The sequence below is a fragment of the Micrasema longulum genome, unplaced genomic scaffold (genome assembly GCF_059751315.1).
Source record: "Micrasema longulum isolate JH-2025_06_02 unplaced genomic scaffold, ASM5975131v1 h1tg000988l, whole genome shotgun sequence".
NCBI lineage: Eukaryota > Metazoa > Arthropoda > Insecta > Trichoptera > Brachycentridae > Micrasema > Micrasema longulum.
The window spans coordinates 490,471-513,238 of record NW_028278177.1 but is presented as its reverse complement, the minus strand read 5'-3'; the positions used below and the strand labels follow the sequence as shown (position 1 = coordinate 513,238).

At 29.2% G+C, this 22,768-nt stretch overlaps 1 protein-coding gene and 1 long non-coding RNA gene across 3 annotated transcripts in view; one reads left to right on the top strand and one right to left on the bottom strand.

Moving 5' to 3' along the window:
• Positions 1-388: 388 nt before the first annotated feature.
• Positions 389-10,419, bottom strand: LOC148277726 (uncharacterized). 2 transcript variants are annotated; one of them, XR_015823379.1, is made up of 5 exons: positions 10,283-10,419; positions 9,735-9,907; positions 6,739-6,888; positions 2,968-3,120; positions 399-1,055 (listed from the first exon to the last, which is right to left on the bottom strand). It is a non-coding gene; the product is annotated as an uncharacterized LOC148277726 (long non-coding RNA). The 2 variants fall into 2 exon arrangements; XR_015823380.1 differs by lacking the exon at positions 6,739-6,888 and having other exon boundaries at positions 389-1,055.
• Positions 10,420-13,546: 3,127 nt separating this feature from the next.
• Positions 13,547-22,768, top strand: part of LOC148277725 (G protein-coupled receptor Mth2-like) — a 149,173-nt gene continuing 139,951 nt past the window's right edge. The window contains exon 1 of the mRNA XM_088232495.1: positions 13,547-14,410. Within this exon, the coding sequence (XP_088088621.1) occupies positions 13,952-14,410 (459 nt within the window). The 5' untranslated portion in view covers positions 13,547-13,951. The remainder of the gene's footprint in view (positions 14,411-22,768) is intronic.

Below are 22,768 nucleotides of genomic sequence, written 5' to 3'. Positions count from 1 at the left end.
TACGTTTTGTAATTTTTATTTGTTTTGATTTTCCTATTTTTATTAGTATTTACATATATGTTTCATTTTTTTATTGTAAGTGATAAATTTTCTAATTTATTTTTGTTTTTAATATTTGAATTATTTTTTTTATTTTTTTATTTACTACTATAACTAACGGTCGTAGCCAATTTGTACAAAACTAAAGTTAAATACAATGTAATATAATAGAAAGTAAACATAGTTTATTGTTATAGTAAAACTCAATAAAAATAATGTGCAGTAAAAAAGAATAAAAGATTTATAGTTAAACAGTGAAGTATACAAGAAAAGTAATAAAAAAGAGATGCATTTTAGGTTTGTAAATCCTACATAGGCACACTTTGTTAGGTACTCAAATTCAGCTAAAATAATTATCGATTTGAATTGTTTAAGTATCATTTAATAAAAAAAGACATTAAAAAAAAATAAGGTCAAGCCTTAACAAATGAATTCCCTGACTAGTCGTGACCTGAACCTCAGTACATTTTAAAACAGTGAAATAAATAAATAAAGCAAATTGACAAAATACATACGAACAATATATGATACATACATTCAATACTCCATAGAATTAGAAACTTTTATCCATTTATGTAAAAAAAAAAAACGGTGTGATTAAATTAAATCAAAGGTCAGAATTATTTACTCAAGAATGTGTATTTAGAATAATAAATAAAACAATTAATTATCAAAAAACATTTGTACAAAAATATGAATCACATTAAAAAGTAGTTTCTGCTAAATAGTTAACTGGGGATAGTATTTTTTGATAAATACCTACCCAAAAACAATACATGTCTTCATCGTGTTCAAATTATGTTGATACTAAATACTTATCGAAAAACAATAAATTGATTTCTTATTCGTTTTTAAATTATTTTAATACATACATTACATACCATAAAGGTTAGAAAAATTAGAAATTAAAGTAAAAAAATGAAGGCAGGGTAGTTAGTATGTTTGTTGCTTCATGTTTTTTGCCTACATATTTTGATAAAAACTGTTGACAATCACCAGTGTGTAGAAATAAAGCACTGAAAATAAAACAAAAAGTGGAAAACAAAATAATACAATAAACAAAAAATTAAACAATTTTAAAAATTAAGAAAATTTAACCCTTATAAAAAAATAAAAACAGTTCATAGATTTATTTATAGCTAAATAATTGCGCTATTTGGTCACAATTCAGAATTGACAAATATGAACTATTTTATTTATTTACAATACATAGTTTGAGAACAACAAACCATCACGCCGTTTACCCGTAATGGTAGGCAGAAGGTATAGAACGCCACATCACTTCATCTCTGCATACAAATCTCGCTTCCTCTACATTCATACATCTTCTCGTGCACGCGCGCCGATTATTCCGACTTTTAACATGTCCATCTTCAAGTATTTGTTATATTTTGTCATTCCATGTCTTTCTCGGTCTTCTTCTATGCCTGCATCCATCAACATTCGCATTGTAAATATTCTAAGCCGTTCTTTCGCTGTTCATTCGCTCTACGTATCTAATGCAACGAAGAGCTCCTTTCTGGATTTTATCAAGAATGCCTATCTCAGACTTATATCATTTAAAGATTTCTCGACATTTGTGCATCTATTGTACATAGTTTTATCACACATTTGCCGGAGAGATCGCATTTCGACAGCATTTAGCCTACTTTCGGGACCAGAACTTCATTGTGAACTGCTAATTTTGCCTCTTGCGACAACCATTTATTTGCCAAGGTTGATTTAAGTGCACCGTTCACTCTGTTCCCGACACTCACTCTCCTTTCAATATCCTTCTTATTCATTCCATCCCTAGCAAACATACGTCCCAGATTCAAAAATACCTCTACTTGTTTTAGTATAACTCCATTCACAGTAATTTCATATTTAGTCATAATTTATTTTTTTTCAAAAACCATTACATTCGATTTATCGACATTCAGCAGCAAATCGCTTCCTTTGCATATATCGTTAAACTTTGTTACCAATAATTGTAGTTCCTTTTTGTTGTTTGCAAAAAGCACGGCATCATCAGCATACAAAAGACAGTTGACATTTAAATCACCCATTTTTGCTCCCATTCTTAAGCCTCTCAGTTCTTTCATGCACAGTCAATATAATATAAACAATTCAATATAATGAAAAAAATAAGAAAGTATTATGTCACATAAATAATATAACACATCAGTTTCATATTATAAAACACATGCTTAGATAAAGATAATAAATTATAAAATAATACAAATTTAAACAATGTGTACATGTATATTATGCATATTTTTTTATATTAAAATGTCAAAATCATACGATTTTCTTACTTTTCATGTGTTTTGCCATACTGAAGTCATAAACATTTTTAAACAAACTGTTTTTGGTACAATGAGGAACTTCAGCCCTACGGGAAATTGGATAAAAAAATGTTTTCTTGTGCGCGGTAAAATTTAGAGCGTTAAATTAGACTAAACAATTTCTCAAAGATGTACGAAAAAATAATAAAAATTATATTTATAAAAACGAACTTATTTGAACGACGACACTGGTTCATATGAATCATCCAATGATATGAGAGTTATGGAAGATTTCCGGTTTGCTTGCCGTCAATAGACCAATGGGCAACCCAGAAAAGCGGACGAGAACCTCTGAGAATTTCAGAAATACAAAACTTTACAAAATCACTTATTTTACTCCACAAAAGTTAAAATATGGAAGAGTTGAAGAAATGTGGATGTTTAAACATAGGCAGAGTGGTGAATGTTCCACAATGTGTGAAATGGTCACTTAAACCAGCCAATTTCAAACCCTGTAAATGTCTTGATTTGCATATTTCCTTCTCAAAAATGTTTTCTCTCTCAGTTGCAATAAATTTCGATCTTAATAACTCCCTAGGGAGGACATCTAGCTTATCTACAAATATTTGGAAATACACAAAACATTGTTATTTTAACTTACCTGCGTTAATCGTTGCTAACAAAAGGCAAAGCATTGCTTCCCAAAAAGAACCAATTAATGAAGAAAAAAAAAAGCACACATTTTTGCCGGGATGTCCAGAACTGCCACAACTATTAAATGGATCCGCCAAATGGAGACGAGGGAAGATAATTCCTGAAATTAAACTTGCAAATTTAGTTCAGTCGAAATTTATCTGTTGTACGAGTAAGAGTCTAAATAAGAACATCGTACTATTTATTTGTACGGCCTGGTCAGAGCATTTGCCTAACATGCAAGAGGTCTCGGGTTCGATTCCCGACGTGGTCAATATGAAATATTTATTTAGAAATTAAAAATTATTTATCATATTAGAAAATTGTGTAAATGATTAAGAGCAATATTTTTCTTCTCTTAGTGCCCTGTCAGGTGTCCCCAACGTTGGCAATCTCTCTGGCAAAAGTCTCTATGTCCTGTGCTGCCCGGAAAATCTGCTCCACAGTCCCGAAGCCAGTCCAGTCTCGTATATTTCGCAGCCAGGACATCTGTCTTCTTCCAGCCCCTCTGTGACCCTCAATTTCGCCTTTCAAAATTAAGTGAAGCAAGTGGTACTTTTTTCCACGCATTATATTTGCGGCAAGCTGTCGTTGGGGGATACTTCAATGCAAAAAAGTACCAAGAAGCGGTGTTAGAGGTGAAACTGTTGCCTACAGTCGAGGATTCATTCGAAGGAGACCCACAAAAGTGCATCTTTCGGCAGGACGGAGTGCTGTACCGTACAGCCAGGAGTTGCACAATGTGTTTCAGTTACCACCACTGAAATATCCAATCTTGGCCAGGCAATATCCGGATTAAAATCTGATATAAAATCTATGGTCCAGGCTGATAGTGATGGGATCTCGTGGGATCTCGAAAAAATCTAAGAATGAGCTTATTGAAGCCATCATCCAGGGCCTCGATTATGATGGGAAGATAAAGACGTCATACCTTCACCTTGCGGTATAGTTGAAGATAAATTCCATCTAGCAATTATAAAGATATACTACCGACCCCCCACCTTCAAGTTTTGGGTAGGTACATCGATATGAAACAAGGGGAAGCGTACGTCACGGTACATATATCTAAGCTCTAAAATGACATAAGCTTCAGTATGACGTCGTAGTTGAAGATAAAGTCTCCCGAACGACTACAAAGGTACACTACCGATACCCCCCCCCCCCACCATCAAGTTTTGATCTAAGTACATCAGTTTACACCGACGGGTCTAGAACCCCTTGATACTTTTATGTTCCACCGAGCAATTTTTTCTTCAATCATGACATATTAAAATTTTTAATCGACTTGAGGTGTGGCACTTTTTTTCTTTAAAGCCTATTAAAAATATGAGAGAGAAATAAGTAAATTTTGAAGTCGAATTAAATTCCGATATAACCGTCACTTCAATAAAATGAACGCCTAGATGTAAAAATAATGTCGCTAGATTCTGACCCATTAACAAATAAGAGTATCTAGGCGTTAGAAAGTTACCACTCTAAAAAAATCATTTAGTAATTATATTATTTCCATTAGTTTTACTATCTTTCCGAGTGTATGTATCGAGACGTTAATAGAGCCGGCTTTGTAGTCGATCGGTAGATACATACAGACGATCGTTAAGCGTACCGTTTAGGCGATTTCCAAAAGTCGTACAAAATTTATGTTTAAGCGAGCATTTTTTGCTTGAATTTATTGGAGTTTATAATCGCTTTGAAGTGAGGACTTTTTATTACAGAAGCCTATTTAAACTTTAAATGAGAACTGTTTTAAATGTTAATGACGTAAGGAACGCGGACTAATTATTTGCGGTCATTCTATTGGCTTGTTTCGATCATATGAAGTCGATATGACAAGTAGGTAGAACATACCAAGGTAAGATACAGATAGTACAGAAGTTAAGTATACCGTCTTGATATATACAGATGAAGATAGCGTTCATAATCGAGGCACTAGTCTAGTTCCATGTTATTATACCTGATGATTTGCTATGCCCGGTGCACTCGATGCCTTGTGAACTAGAAGCGGTTCTAAAAAACAAAGGACATCCAACGAAATACTGCTTGTTTTGTTAATTCATCAATTGTATTATTTATTTATTTTTATTAAAAGTTTGCTTATAAAATTTATTTTTGATGATTTTTAAAAATAAATGATCCATTGAAATTATACGAAAATGAGTATTATAATGATTTTGATTATAATGTAAAATATACGTTTTATTCAGTGAATATGTCTTATGTCTTGTGTGTACCGCAGAGTGTGTGCGGACCAACTACTGCTTTACAAAATTATGACAGGAATATTTGACTGTATAGAACTACTTAGTTTAATAACAATCCATGTGCCAGCCAGGATTTGTAGACGATACCACCTGTTTCATGTACCAATAAGTAAAACATCGTGTTTTAAAAATGCTCTTTTTCGTAGGACTTTTTCAGTGTACAATACAAAATTTAAAAATATAGATTACACAAACATCACTATGATTAACGCTAAAAATGCATTATGTAACTTAGTAGACATTATAATAATAAATATGTACATCTTCTTATCCTCTCTTCAGGCATTCTTGTCCTAATCCCGCCCAATTTACAGTAACTTAATGTTCTTAAAATAAATTTAAAAAAAATCTTTGATTATTGAAAAATATTTACGAGTACATCAAAATAACATTTTTATATGTATTTATTTGATATGTAATATATTTTTTTTACTAAATTTGTATTCTTTGTGGAAATCTGTTATTAGTTCTGAGTTTTACACTATATCTGTTTGTTTACTATAAAAATGTATGTAGAAATGTTGATTTCCCAAATAAAATATTTAAAAAAAATATTAAAAAAAAAAAAAAATAAATAAAATAAAATAAAATAAAATAAAAATAAACTAAAATAAAATAAAATAAAATAAAATAAAATAAAATAAAATAAAATAAAATAAATAAATAAAATAAATAAAATAAAATAAAATAAAATAAAATAAAATAAAATAAAATAAAATAAAATAAAATAAAATAAAATAAATAAATAAAAATAAAATAAAATAAAATAAAATAAAATAAAATAAAATAAAATAAAATAAAATAAAATAAAATAATAAATAAAATAAAATAAAATAAATAAAATAAAATAAAATAAAATAAAATAAAATAAAATAAAATAAAATAAAATAAATAAAATAAAATAAAATAAAATAAAATAAAATAAAATAAAATAAAATAAAATAAAATAAAATAAATAAATAAATAAAATAAAATAAAATAAAATAAATTAAAATAAAATAAAACAAATAAGTAAAAATGTCTTATGCCTTATTTCCCCATTTAAAAAAGGCTGTTATTTTTAGGTTACTTAGGTTTTTTTCATGCACGAGAATGGATCTTTGAATATTTATTTTCATTTTTTGGAACAAATTTTTGACCAACTTTTCTTTTAAACCATCTGTTTTTTGGTCGGCTGGTTGGTTTGAAATAAGTGAAAATAAAGTTAAAATGGTGAATAAATGTGAAATTTTAAAGAATTTATCAAAGACAGCTTTCCACCACAAACCGTACCTCGCATCTGAGGACATACGTCTCCTTGCAAATTTATTAAAGACTGTTAATTTAGTTTTTAGGCAGTTATGGAAATTCTGTTTTTTTTTTGTTTTAACTCCATTAAATAGGATGTGCAATAACTTTAACACTACTCTTGATACACGAGGACAAGATGATCAGTCTAACGGTTAAATAATATGCTAAAATTAATATTTAATAAATACCCATTCCACCCCGATGAACAATAGAGGCCCAAAAAATAGGTTGAGGCTGGAAAAAATAATCCCCACTAAAGCAGATATGTACATCTTATCAAAAACGGTAGCATATTTCCAAATGCCGTAGGAAAGTATCAAAGTAAATAGTCCAAATACCTGAAACAAGTATAATTTTATTCCTGAATTTTCATAAATTACTCGTCGTTTTTACCGTTAGCGGGTTTTTATTTTATGCTGAAGGAGGTCGATAATTTTTACTGAAAACAGCACATTTGGTCTTTAAATGTTTATTCATCTATTTATTTTAATATAATACAATTAAGGCATATTTTAGTTTCAATAAATTTGTATTTAAGAAAAGTGCGGTATTTTGGTTTTTTTATTATTTTAATTTTTTTCCCTTAAAAAAAGAGATAACCACTTGTATATTTACATATAAATTATTAATGTAAAAATTATATTACCATTACCAAGTTTTCTTTTTACTGTTCCATTGATTTAATTTTTAAATTAATTATATTTACAACGATACAAGTTTTTTGAAGCCGAAATTTGTAATTGTATAAATTTATATTTTATTTATTTAAAAAAACAACAACCATTGTAAAAAAAAATATTTACAAAAAACCAAAATTATGGGCTAATTATAGTTTTCTATATGTAAATAAATACAATGCAAAAAATAAGAAAAAAGCGTACACGTGAAAAGTCACTCTATATAATTTCACTTAATAAAATAATTACAAAATAAAATAAAAACAATAATAATGAAAGAGAGCACATGAAAAGTTTTTTTTTGCTGGATATGCTTAGCATTTATTGATTTATATCTTTCAATGATTGTTCGCCACAACAAACATGTAAACAGACATTATTATTTTTGATGATAAACTTACATTTATCAAACATATTGCCAAGATTTTAAATGAAGCGCTAAGTATTTGGGATTTATTTGCAGGGTTACTACCAAATTGAAAAACATCACACCAATCAAATTACTTTATTGTTCCCGTTAGAATATATTTTCCAGTCTGCTCGCCCCATTATAGTATTATAGTGTACATTCTGATTCACTTGAGCGCGTCAAAAGAAATTCCCAAAATATATTAATTTTAAACTACATACTCCAGCTGCTTTATTTAATTATAATCGTTATCTTTACAAATCATTTAAAACTTTCCCATCGAAGAATCCTAACTGACGTAATATTACTTTATAAAATGATCAATTCATTCATTGACTGTCCAAATTTGCTGGAGTTGGTGTGTTTCCGTTTACCTGGTCGACATACTCGCCACATATCTCCTTTTTGTTCTGCAAGTTCTAGGACCAACTATCACATGCACTTGCCTATCCCTAGGCTCCCCAGATATGGTAATCAGTATGAGGACAGGGCTGATATATTTGGTTCTGAACTTGAGAGTTATAAAACGAGTCTGATTTCTTTTTTTCTCTCGCAATATAATTCTTAAACTTTTCTTTATGTTTTTCTTTTTTGCTTTTTCATATTTACATATAATTTCGTTAATATTTTTAGTTGCTTATGTGTATTAACCTACTGGGTACTATTGTTATAGTTATGCAATTTTATAATTTTTTGTTGTGTATTTATATATGTCCATTTGCAGTTTTTTTTTAATATTTTTGTTCAATATATGTTAAAGGCAATTTGTGCCGTTTTTGTAAAATTAAAGAAATAAATATTATTGTGGATTTTAAGTTTGGGGAGCTTTCTAGACTTAAAAAAACCTTAAAAAGTACATTAAAGTTGAAAGCAAAAAAGTATTTGCAAACATAAGATTATTTTTACCGACTTTTCTGTCTACAGGTTTTGAGACGTACTCCTCACTTTGTCGTGACACTAATAACATCAACTTGCAATACCCACTATGTAAGATTGCAAACAATAAAATATTGAACGTAAATGATTCGAATATATTTCACATTAGGAAGGCTCTTAAAAATATCATATCTTTTGTCAATAATTAAATAACCTTTCAATATAGCCCATTATACGATGATCCATCGTTATCTCACTCAAAGTTGGCTCAAAGAAACTTTACTTTTCTGGCTCCTATTTATTAAAATCATTTTCCGGCAACCATAAAGAACTTTACAAGATAAGGACCCGATTTGGAACTTTTTTAAAGTTCGAGACTAAAATTTACTAATCTGCTTTTCTTCCATACTTTTATTTACTTATTAAAAATCTAGATATATTTATGGTTTTTTTTAATATTTATTTTCCCATTATTTGATTAAGTACTCACTGTTATTTGACATAATATTATTTATAACAATAATTATTACCTATAAATCATATCTACATTATTACAATATTTGAGTTTGTCCAAATATTTGTAGACAAAATACTGGATTTCAAATTAACAAATTACAATAGGGATGGAGAATACCTTAAATAATGGTATATTTAAGTTTAGGCATATACAGGGTTTATGACCTGTGGTTGGCTGGTATAAGTGGCCCACTTTACACACTGTGTAACATTCACATTATTTTAGGTATTCCCATCCTCGTTGTAATCTGTATATATTTCAATTATGTTTTTGTATTATTTTCTATTGATTTCAATGATTTTGTCATTAAAATTCATAGAAAATAATCATTCACATTTTCGTTAAAAGTAGTTATCACGCGCCATTGTTCTTGGACTTTGCAACAATGGTGCTTGGACTCATAAAGGTAATAAACCAAAATCATTAATTTAAATCCCATTTCACGTGCACGTGACACGTAAGACTACTAAATACAGGGGTCCAAACATATTTGAAAAAAAGTATAAAAAAATATTATGGTGAAGGTGTATATTAGGTATTTCTGGTGTAATTAGTGTCCTGACAAAACCGGTAGTCATAGAAAAGTCGATATATGGTTACATACAGTTATTTACTAGCATTTAATATAACGATTGATACCAAATTTGATGCTTTAAATATGAATAACATAAGGCTATTTGTATACTGTGTAAATTGAATCTTTACCGATTGCATATACCCAATTATTCGTGTAGCTGTTTTCAATTCACAATATCCAAAACAGCAGTCACTAGCAATCGGAAATCCCATGATTATTTCTGTAAGTATGTATGTATATATATTTCTACATTTTAATCAGAAAATCCGCCCAGCGCAGCGCTTGGATATTTTGGAACTACCTGAAAAAGAAAAAACTATTTTATTTATGTATTATAGATATTGTGTAAAGATATATCCTTGACGTAGCACATCATTTTTAAGCATTCCTTTTCTGTTTAAGGTGCCAGACCTTAGAATGAGCTACCTCTTACTCGTATTATTAAAAAAATGCACCTACCCTGGCCACTTTCATGAACGCTACTAGAGAAACTAATGGCCAAAACGTAAATATGAGTAGTTTAGTTGCTTCAGTTTGATGCGCGTACTCAGTTTTAGAACTATTATAATTCTAGAAATTCTATGTTCTAGATTATTACTTTGAAAAGAATGCTCAACTAGTCAATCATTTTAAAGAAGACTTCATAACAGACAATCATTTATATAAGAATAGGCACCTGTTATTTTATTTATGAATCCTACTTAAATGTTTATTTTGTTATTTCTATATACAAAAACACTATTAAAAATACAACTATCACAAATTCAAACAATCTATCATCCAGAGATAATGTAGAACTATTACTAGTCTATCATCGTGGTTTGTAATAAAAGAAATTCATTTGTTGTCAATTCGAAAACTTTTTGATTAAATTTTGACTGAATACGTGTTGCGTAGGTACGAAAATTATTTTAAACAATAAAAGTTTTTTTTTTAATTTAATAACACGAATTTAAATATTTTCTTACTATCGTCCAAACCAAAATTTTTTTTAAAAATATTTAAACTTTTTTTCTGCTCGCACAGATTTAAAATACACATTTCTCAAACCCCAAAGTCTTTATGCATCTAAATTCGTTCAACGAAGTTCGGCAAATAATCTCTTGAAAATATTGGCCGTTTCCAATTTAATAAACTGCCCGATGAACTAAAAAACGAAAAGTAGAATAGAATATCTAAAAGTGTTGCAATTGAAAATATTTAACAAATGCTAATGAGCGTTACTTAAGCGTTTACTTTATTATAAGGTTATGTTTGTTATATTTTGTTGAAATTTTTCTAGATATTATGTTTTATCTACCCATATGTATTTTACTGTATCTCTTTTCTGTTATATTTATTGGGTTTTTCTAATAGTGCCAATCAATTTCATACAAAATGTTGAAACTTTTTTAGATTGGGTACATTTTTATTATTACAAATATGTATTATTGATTGTTATCCCTGTACATGTATTTTAGTTGTCTTTTGTTTGTGTCCTCATTTATATTTAAAGCACTTACTTTGTGGGTTATTCATTTATTTCTTAATTCAAAATTACACTGGTTCATATTTATTAATGAACTTTTGAAATATACATAGTAAAATTAATTAGATGAAATTATAATGACATGTGATGCAATAGAATAACAATCCAGAAAAACAAGGTAGAAGTTATAAATAATGCACTATATAAATAATGCACTTCCAAAGAATACAATGTAAACAAAAATAAACAGAAATAAATATTAAAATATATATTATACAAATATTGTTTTAATATTTATTTTTTATAATTTTTAATTTTAAATACGCCCAAGGGCATTAACAAAAAATATTCAGGTACGTACAGACATGGTAAGTAATAATTTTAGAAATAAACAACACTTTTTTGTATACATGTAGAAACAAAAAAGCATGCTGAAATGCAAAATAAAAATTTAAAAAATAAAAAATATGGATATAAGAAAAATGTTAGAATTAAAAAGCAAATTTTAAAGAATTTAAACAAAAAAGTAGTATTACCGAATTAATATTAAAAACAAATAATATAAATTAATTTACAGTAAGTAAATATAAGATAATAATATAACATACGGTACACAAAAATAATTGATAAATTAATTTCAGAATAATTAAAGAGATAAGATAATAATAATACACATCAAAAACAGAGAAAAAATTGCATGAAAAAGAAAGAATATGTAAAAATATTGTTATTCTTCTCTGTTTGTGTTGTTTTCAATGCTGATTTGTAAATCTATGGTACATACTTATAAAAAAAACTTTATATACTTATAAATCGGATATAAAGTTAAGCTTAGAATAGTGGTAGGAAAATGATGGTATAGCAAAAGTATTCCTATTTAACCACGCATAGAGTAAAACTCGGTTTAAATCTGGAATAGCGACCATAGCAACTTATTCCTGCACATTAAGTGGTATAACGCTAAAAAAAGCACGTGATCCGTCAAAATTCATTTTTTTCGGTAATCAAAATGGATAGTTTATTAGTTTTTCTTTCAATTTTAAACAATTTTGAAGTCCTGCGACCTCCTCAATGCGATTCAAGTGATTTTTAATTATTTGTTTAAATAATTTCTGAAATGTTATATGTTTGTATGTATTTGAATTAATTGTGATAAAAAAGAAACACGAATAAACTATAGAATTCGTTTTTAACTTCTCTTCTTCCTAATTTTGATATCTATTTCTAACGGTTTTCTCCATGTTCTCGATTAAATTGACAGTAGTCTCAATTTGACTTTTACGTTTGTTTGTGTTGTTATAAAAGTTACTGCGCACGCGCACATATCAGTGTTGACTGTTGAAAAAAAATAAGTATGAAATAACCTGTGAATTGTTATTCTAGGTAATAAATATTTTTTTTAGTAAGGTTTTTTTTAAATCGGTTTTAAATAGTTGAACCAGGTATAGTTATTTCCTTATATAAACCTGCCATAAGGAATCTAATAAGTAAGGCCCGATGTTTATTAGAAGCCCAGTCGGTGGTCGTAACGCGCGACATCAAAATGACGTTATGCCAACTGTGAGCCGTTTTGTATGAGCTCATTTTTAAACCGGAAAATTATAAATGAAAATTCGTTTTCATTACATTGATAGTTACATAATTAGAATCGTAAAAATCTGCTCTAAATATGTATTATATTTTTAACGCTATTCCTGACTTGTAAAAAAAATTATATTAGTAGAACTGACCGTGAAGAAGCGGAAGAGAACTTAAAACGTCACACGCGGAGTAATTTCAGAAATATAAAACTTTAAAAATTTAAAGCGCTGATAAAACGATAAAAATAATTAAAATATATATTTGGCTTTGTTCAATAGTCTATTAATAAATAAAATATAAAAAAAACAACGGTTTCTCCATGTTCTCGATTACATTGACAGTAGTCTCAATTTGACTTTTACGTTTGTTTGTTTTGTTATAAAATTTACTGCGCACGCGCACATATCAGTGTTGACTGTTTTAAAAAATTAAACATGAAATAACCTGCGAATTGTTATTCTAGGTGATAAATATTTTTATAAGTAAGCTTTTTTTATATCGGTTATAAATAATTAAACCGGGTAAAGTTATTTCTTAATATAAACCTGGTATAAGGAAATCTAATAAGTAAGGCCCTATGTGACGTGTTTTTGGCTGATGTTATCATGTTTTGGTAAAATACCCTAATAAAGGAAAAAAGCCGAGTAAACATTGAAATTTTGTTTATGTATTAGGAACACTAATATATTTTATTTGAAAACGTAATGTCACTAACATTATTGACACAGGGCGGTTAAATATTCGAACGCACCGTACTTGGATTCATTGTGTTTGTATTCCTTAGAGTTTAGTCATGCGCGTTGACTTTATCGTTGGCGGGAATTCTGGGCTCAGAACTCTGAACAGACTAACTATTTCATTCTTCATTCAGTTGTATGGAGAACTCGCTTAGCGCAGGTTTGCGAGTAGGGTTATCGCACAATTCAAAAAATCACCGCTGATTATTTAGAAACGTTTTAAAAATGAACAAAACACGACACTTATTGATAAACTTATGAGATAAGGTTCGAAACTGATAACAGCGATTTGTCATCGCTTTATCGTGTTACAGTTATTTGTCGTATTCGCGTCATACCGGTGAAAAAGGGTGTTACGTCTAAAATAAAAATAATCTGATGTGAAATGCATATGAATTAATTTTAACGTAAAAAATCTGCCATGAATTAAGTGATTCAGTGTAAATGTGATAAAACCAAGTAGTAAAATGTAAAAGAATGTTTTAAAACTGACGTTTTAGGGTCAGCAATATTAAAGATTCCATACGATGATAACTGACTGATTTATTTGGAGTTTGTGATGCATATATTATCGCGGTTAATTGCCTTTGCAGTGCTGGCTGGGCCGGCACTGTCGAAAGACCCGTGTTCCTTTCACATGAGTGTGGATATATCATCGGGGGTACTCCAGGACGATGGCTCCGTACGGCATAGCGACATCTCGTACCCTCCAGATAAATATTTCAATTACGTCAACGGCAGCGGGGAGAGCCACAAGCGAGGATGCGTCTGCCTGATGAGGACGTGCATCAGGAAGTGTTGTCCCGATGGAGAGGCCTACCTCGGCAGGTCCTGCGCCCCCACGAATGACTCATTGGTCCAGGAGTTCAGACCGACGGTGTACAACCTGACGAAGGAAATGCCGGAGTTCAGAGCTGACGAAGAGTTCAGTCTGATATATGGCAACCCTTGCCAGGACACGGACCGATATAATCTGAATCCTTACAGTTACGAAGGCGACGAGTTTTACTTGCAGTCGGTAAGTTAACGTAGTTACATATTACCCTTTCAAAAGAACGGTGACGCTACAAAATTGATTGATTTTGCGTGGTGCCATTCTTATTGACAGCGAAAGCGAAGGAACGCACAACATGCTTTTTTAGAAAATAAATTAATTTATCACTTTATTTAATAATCCCGAAGAATATGTGATTTTGTAGTGTCACTATTATAATAAAGGTAGGAAATGTTTGTAAAGTGTCACTTTTTATAACGTGTATTATTTTACAAATATTATCATAGAATAAGTCTTTTTGCCAGTAAAAGCCAAGGTACTTACTTAAAACAAACTTTTATGGAAAACATTTATCTTTGTCAGTGAAAATTCATGGTGGAAGTTCGTTGTAATTAATTAATTTATTTAAATTAAATCTTTATGTAGGGCACACATAAACATATTTTTATGTGTGCTAATATAATAACACTTGATGATGTATTTAATTTATAAATTGTTTGAAAATATCGTGAACATACACAGAAAACTGACCTAGTTGAATATTTATGATTTTACTGGAAAAAAACCTGGTCTACTTATATCTCAAAGTTTTTTTACAAAATTGAACATCTGCTACGTGAAACATTGACAAAATAAAAACACTTTTATACTAACACGATACACTGCTCATGCTTTGTATATGTAATGTAAAAGATACTTTGGAAAATGTGTACCAATTGGCGTGAATGTGGCTAACTTCAATCTTGATATGCCAACCAACAAAAATTGTGACTTAGTCAGTTTTCCTTGTATGTCTCAACACTTTAAATTTATAAAGAATTTGTGGGTTTAAGTATCACTCTTATTTTAAATATAAGCAATTGGTTTATCATAAACAATATTAGTTTTAACAAATTTTATCTTCAGTTTATTTTTTCATATTGACTGATACAGAAAAAAAACGTTTAATGTCGCTGTTTTTGAAACTACCAAATACAAGTACATCTAAAAAACGAATATTTAGTATTTAAAGGTGAGTATTGTGAAATTTTAAAGAGGAAAAATGATTAATAATAATGTTTATTTGGTAACAAAAATTACAATCTTTTAAAATTTTCACCTTTTACTGAATATTTTTTTTTGAAATAATTAATTTGATAAACACTTATTTTTGTTGCATGTTTTTTATTTTTCAACATATTTCATAAATGGTACATATTTTTTTCTATTCTATACACATTTACTTTTATTCATCATGTAAATGTTTTAACTGTAACTCTCCAAAAAAAGAGACCTACTCTTGTGCTCGGAGAGTGACTTACACTGTTATAGTTATTTATTTATTAGAATTTATATAATTTGTAATGTGATTTTCTAGTTTTTTTAAAACAATCATGATCATTATCTAGTTGTATGGTGACGACACTTTAAGCGCTGACTCTAATCAGGGTTACAAATGAAATATTTATATTTAAAATAAAATTGTTGACCCAACAGAGAATTAAATTTAGGACATAAATCACGGTAGCCAACGTGCTTTTCACTATCTGGAGCAAGAGCAAAATAAATGTTTATCGAATAAAATAGAACTGCACATTTTTCTTCACTCTCGTAATGTTCGCGAGAAGGAAATTGAGCAGACATAACGAAGTTATTCATGTATCTTTGGCAACAATTCTTAGTAATAATTGAAATATTCTAAAATAAAAATAAATAAATAGCTTTTTAAAATGTCTTTGCTAACTGTATTAGTTATAAATGCTGCAAAACAGCGTTTATTTGGTATTTTTAGTAAGATTTTATAATTAGTTACCCACTAAGTCTAAAGACTTTTCGATGGGACTCATTTTTTAGGACAGGTTTATTTGACATTATATATTATACCTTTTTTCTTACTTATAATAGTAAAAATACCTATTTAGTTTTATTCCACTTTTATTTATAAACTTTTACCAGTGACCGGGTTTCGTCGTGACCGACATCGTCATACTGGTGGAAAAAAAAACTATATAGGTATTTTAATTATTATAATTAAAATGCAGTTCCACCAAGAAATGTCAGCAGAAAAACTCAATTTTTTGTTACCTTTTAACAGTCACTACAAAGTATAAGGCATGTATTTCTTCAGTTTTTTTTTCCTATTGAAGATCTTCCATGTCAATGACAAAAAATATTTTCAAAAACGAGTTTCAGAACTGGATATTCCTTAGAAGGAGGGATTTGAGTGAGAAACTACTTGATGGTTTTTTCAAATATTTGAGTTTATTTTCGTTTCAATTTTTTTTTTCGTTCTTTCATATATTTTTTGATTACATGTTTCTTTTAATTTTTGATTTGATGGTGTTTTTATTATACGAGTATGCAGTAAATATGGTAATATTGAGAGTAAAAGTTTTATACATATATTCGTTCTAACTCAACACAGGACTTTGGTTCCATGGAGTAAGGACTTGTATCTCAATAAATGTTTAAATGAATATATCGTTGCTATTTTTTTTGTTGATAATATGGTTTGCAGGAGATTATTGATCATCCTTGGAATAACGCAATTTAATGTTCGTTATCTGGAACAATTTTGTAATTCCGGGAAATACTAGGGAACGAATTTGTAGTCACAAAATTGTTTTGCCGGCAGGACAATATTTAATTTAAAATATACATCTTTGCCCATATGTTTTGCTTATCGGATTTTGCTATTCTGTACACTCCCCTTTAACAGTCTCGCTTGAATATTATACATTTGTTTTCTAATACTATTCACTATAAATGCCTGTTAAATTAATACAAAAGATACATATTTAACTAATGTTAGTAAATATTCGCTTATAACCATTTACCGACTTTTTACGTCTGCCGGTTTCAAGACGCACTCGTCTCTTCGTCAGGACACTCACTACATACCATGCAAATACTGAATACACTTTCACCTTCACCATCACCGTAGTAAATATAAAGAGTTTAAAGGGATGCGAACACCGTCATGTCCGAACATGTACTAAAATAAGGTTAATAATATTTGGTGATATGTTGCAGAATGTGTGTGAAAGGGGGATTAGGAATGAGGAGGTGCTAAGAGGCTGAAAGTTACACGATTGGTTAATTTTTAAATAAAAAACGTTGACTATATTGAAAACATATTTGATTATTTAATAAAGGAATATTATTTTTCAAAGCTATTTTAAAATGGAACACCTCCATGTTGTTTAATTTTAGTCCTTTTTTAGAATTTGAATGTTCAATTTTAATTCCTGTATTCTTATGAAAATCGTTTAAAAATACATTAATTAACTTTTAAATTCATGCCTTCAAAAATAAAAATAATATATTTACAGCAACTTATTTGAAGAATTTTTAGTACATACATTTAACTACATACATACATAGTACATACATTTAACTACATACATACATTTGTGTTAGTCAATTTATATTTCAGAAGTATTAATAAATCGTTCCTCGTACAAAGGTTTGACAGCTGTTACAGTCAAAGGTATAATACAAACTATTCTTCCTTTGAGACTTCTAATCAAATTTAATTTATTGATAAAAGATATTGAAGATCTTATACACACAACTTACTGTCTTTACCAAATAATTTGTTTTCACCGTGATAATAATTAACCAAATTAAGAACAATATTTCGTGCGTCCAAATGTTTGTAGTAGTGACCGACTGAAATTTTGGTTTCGACGAGTTTCGGCCATTAAAACGAGTTTCGGGCGCAAATACTAAAATAGATAATTATTATTTTCTTTACAAATCGCTTGTGAACCTTCTCTATTTTAAGAATGTGTTTTGATTCTGAAGGATGTATAACAATATTGCAAACCATTAAATTTATACCTTTTATTTCACTGTGCATTTTATTACACACTTATTTTAATAAACTCACAAGGTTTAACAATACAAACGGCAAACATGCGTTTTGAGCGTTTTAAATTGAAACTTTATTCATTTAAATAGATTTCAGTTTTAGTTTATAATTTATATGCATAAGAAGTTTTTTAGTTTTTAAAACGGATTTATATGAGTATAAAACTAAAGTATTTTCAGGCGTTGCCGAAAAGGTGAAAAAGTTCAGCCAGATAAAAAATACCCACATCAATAAAGTTTTCAGTTCTTTTACTTTATTTTATTTTATTTATTCATTCAAAATTACACTAGTTTAAATATTTAAATAGTTTAAACTTTTTAGGCTATGCCCGTGTCAAGTCAGAATAAATAACAACAAAAAATTATTAGACAAATTAATTAAATTAAATGACATGTGATGCAATAGAATAACCATCTAGAAAAAAACTAAAACTAAGTTATAAATAATAAAATTCTAAAGAATGCAATGCAAAAAAGGTAATCAAAAATAATTTTTAAAATATAAATTATACAAATTAAGAATCACACGTAATCAAATATACAAAATTATGGTGTTATCAAAATCAACAAAGTAATAGTAAAATACAGTAGTTTTAAAAAAACAAAATAAGAGTATCATTGAAATCAACAGAAAAAGAATATATATATATAAAAAACATAATTGAACTGATAATTGAGATATGTTTTCTAGAAACTCACTCAATACTATAGTAAGAAATATAAGAAATAGGAGCAATACATAATATGCCAAATAATAGTACGTACTAAATTAAATAATACAAAAATACATAATGAAAAAACAAAAAACTTTACAAAGGTAATCTTGAATTTAACTTTCAAATGTTGTTTTTATTAATTTATTTATTTTATTTTATTTGGGAAATCAACAGTTCTACATACATATTTATTGTAAACAAACAGATACAGTGTATAAACTCAGAACTAATAACAGAATTCCACAAAGTATACAAAGTTAGTAAAGAAAATATATTATATACATATCAAATAAATACATATAAGTTTGCACTCGTAAATATTTTTCAATAATCAAATAATTTTTTCATATATATTAATAAGAACAGTAAGTTATTGTAAATTGGGCGGGATTAGGACAAGAATGCTTGAAGAAAGGATAAGGAGGGGAAGGGAGGTGTACATATTTATTATTATAATGTCTACTAAGTTACATAATGCACTTTTAGTGTAAATTTTAAATCTGACAGAGTAATGTTTGTGTCATCTATATCTTTTAATTTTGTATTATACACTGAAAAAGTCCTACGAAAAAAATCATTTTTAACATACGACGTTTTACTGTGGTACCGTCTACAAATCCTGGCTGGCACATGTATTGTTATTAAACTAAGTAGTTCTGTACAGTCAACTATTCCTGTCATAATTTTGTATGGCAGTTGTTAAATTAATCATTTCATAAATATTTAGTTTTTGTTGAAAGCACAGTTTTGATTATCATCATCATTATTAGTGAAAATAGGGTGATAAGACTTTCATTTCAGACGCCAGTCCAGGGAAGGTGAAATATTTTACTGTAAAACCATATCTTCAATAATATTTCAAATTCACATTACCAGGAATATTGACCTCAAACATAGATACTAGGCGTCGCTGACACCGACGTGATGCTGACACGACTACGAAACGGACTTGTCCACACTCGACTTCCTTTTTCAGGATTTTTATCTGAGAGTAGCTGTCGAGTTGAAAACACTCGTTCAGGGTTCTGGTTATGTTTATGCTATTTAAAGAATTATTTATTATCAGCTCAGACATCGTTAAAAATCAATTGTACGTGATAATATAAATGGAAATATCACATACTACGAATACCGATAGTAAAAATTGATTTAAAAATAAACAAAAAATAAATTGCACCAGAACAGGCCAGGAGGCCCAATGACAGTTGTGAATTACATCACAAAACACCCAGGCTTAAGAAAAATCACATTATTTTTTTGTGTTCTCACCGGGAGTCGAACCTGGAACCTTCCGAGTGTGAGTCAAGCGTCTTGACCACTGCACTACGGAGGCCGCCATGTTCATGATTTTAAAAATAAAATGGTTAAATAATGCGTCTCTAGAAAAAGCAACATATTTGGTAACGACAATTGTGAAGTCAAGATTCGTGACGACGTTATATTTCAATTTAAACGGTCACAAACAAAGATCAAAATTTAACCGAATTGGAACATATTGGGGGCGTGGTGAATTCAAAATTTTGAGTTTAAATATTGTTTTAAAGTTACTAATTTATTTATTTATTTGTTTTTATTTTTTTCGATTTGTTTAGATGGTTTTATTTGTTTAGATGTCAGATTTGTTTAAATTTAATTACTTATATAAAAATATGATACATTGGTAATTAAAGTAAATATTCTTTAATTAAATTTAGCTAAAAAAAAACTACAAAAATTAATATTATCTATCCCTAATATGCAAATAGTATTTCGCTTGAAAAATGGAAATGCTTTCAGCTTCCCTGAGACATTCTGGCAACTCATTAAACATTTAAAAACCTTTATGGCAAAGGTTATTATCAGTTCCTGTCAGTCTCATCTTAGAAACCCTGAAATCCCCTCCACTTCTCGTCCACAACTGTGAAAATCTTCATTGTATAGTAATCTTTTCATTATGTACCAAGGAGCAGTCAGTCTTTCAACTTTTTAATAAAAGTCAGATTATTAAAAATAATTCTACATTTAATATCCAGGATATGTAATTTATCTTATATAAATGTAACCCTTGTATTTGGAGCACTAATAAATCCAAAAAAAATGTTTTCCTCTGTAGTATTTCAGAGACCCTTATTAATTTGTAATTGTAAAAAAAGCGATATTTTCCTATTGTGAGTAATAAGTTTTAAAATAAATCTTTATTGCGTCTGTTTTTAAAGTATGTCTAACGATTTTAATGTTTTCTTAACGATAAATAACAGGTGACGCTTTTTATTATTTTTGCCGTCTAAAACTGCTTACACAAAAATGTCTTGTCAAAATTAATAAAGTTGTCATTTCATGTGATGTTTTGACAGGACAGGTGTTAGATATCCAGCAAAATAAATTTCTAAGAATTTCTTTTGTAAGTTAATTTAATTAATATTATTGCAAGTATTAACAATGAATCAGTGAATTCGGAAAAATAGGTATATCGGTTTATTACGTATGTCTCTACTCAAGTGCATTAAATATCTATGTATTTGGTTTTTTTGGAATCCATTCACTAAGATTTTTGCGAGAACTTCTCATTTCAATGATTTCTCTTTCTCTCCTTAGAATTGGAGTAATTATTGAGAATCCATTTATCTTGCAAGGTTCTCGTTCTTCCTTTGGATAATAATCGAATAGGGTTGCTAAACCCATGTACCGTTGATTAATCAAAATAATTCCGATTTGGGTAGATATTGAACTTATGGTCGTCAGCTGACGAATTTATTGCTTGGAATTCGAAATACGATTAATCAAACTCAATGTGATTAATGGTACAAAATATAAGAAATGTCCCATAAAAAAACCAACATTTTAACGGTATCATTACTTATATAAATAGTAACGTGGATTTCAAAAAAGCATTCAATACTTTTTGAAGATTTTGTAGTCATTTCGGTGAATTAATCGGGTTCAATCAATTTAATCCCAGTCAGTAGAGAATTCACTTCTTTTTTTTTCTCCAATTTAATGAAGTACATAATATAATCGTATTATGTAGTATGAACGTTCTTCCGGATTATCTTATTTTCTACACATAGAAATTAAGTTTTTCAGATTTCTAAAAGCTCCTTAGGGCAGCTTTTCTCTTTGGACAACGAACAGCATTTCATTACATGTGAGCATCGCCAAGGAGACTATCCTTCCCACGGCTGGTATTCTGAATGGAATTGCGTGCGAAAAGGTCGCTCTTTTAGCGTGTATTCAGTACGTAAACACATGTTAAAAATGCATTTTCCACGCGCGTTTTTACGTTAAGAATACCACCCTTGGGGTGATATCTAAACGCTCTCGCGGCCGTAGAAAACACCTTTATCTCGCGTATTTACTTACGAAATTAATGTGTTTGAACGATCTCTTCGCGTGCATTTCCGTTCGGAATTCCAGCCCTGGGGCGCAATTATAAATCTTCTCTATCTCCTAGAGAGAGGTTAATTTGAGGGTATGTAGTTTTTCCATGCGACTAATTTTTGCTTCAAATATGAACATGTGAACATGTGAAACCAAACATGATGATTTTCATTTAAAACATTATTGCGACCTTAAGCATTACCCAAAACACTTAGTAAGGTTGAATTGACCAAACCGTGTTAGTCTTATTTCCGTTTTTGAAGCAGTTTTATACACCATTTGACGTTTAATCATCAGTGTGGCCATTAAATTACGCAAAATTTCGTCGCATTAAAAAATATTAAAAAATCAAATTAATCACTCTCTAGGGGTAGAGAAGATCCAGAATACCATCACTGGAAGGCGGTTGATGTCGATTTTTCGGCTCTATTTAGCAGAACATACGGACGCGGGATTG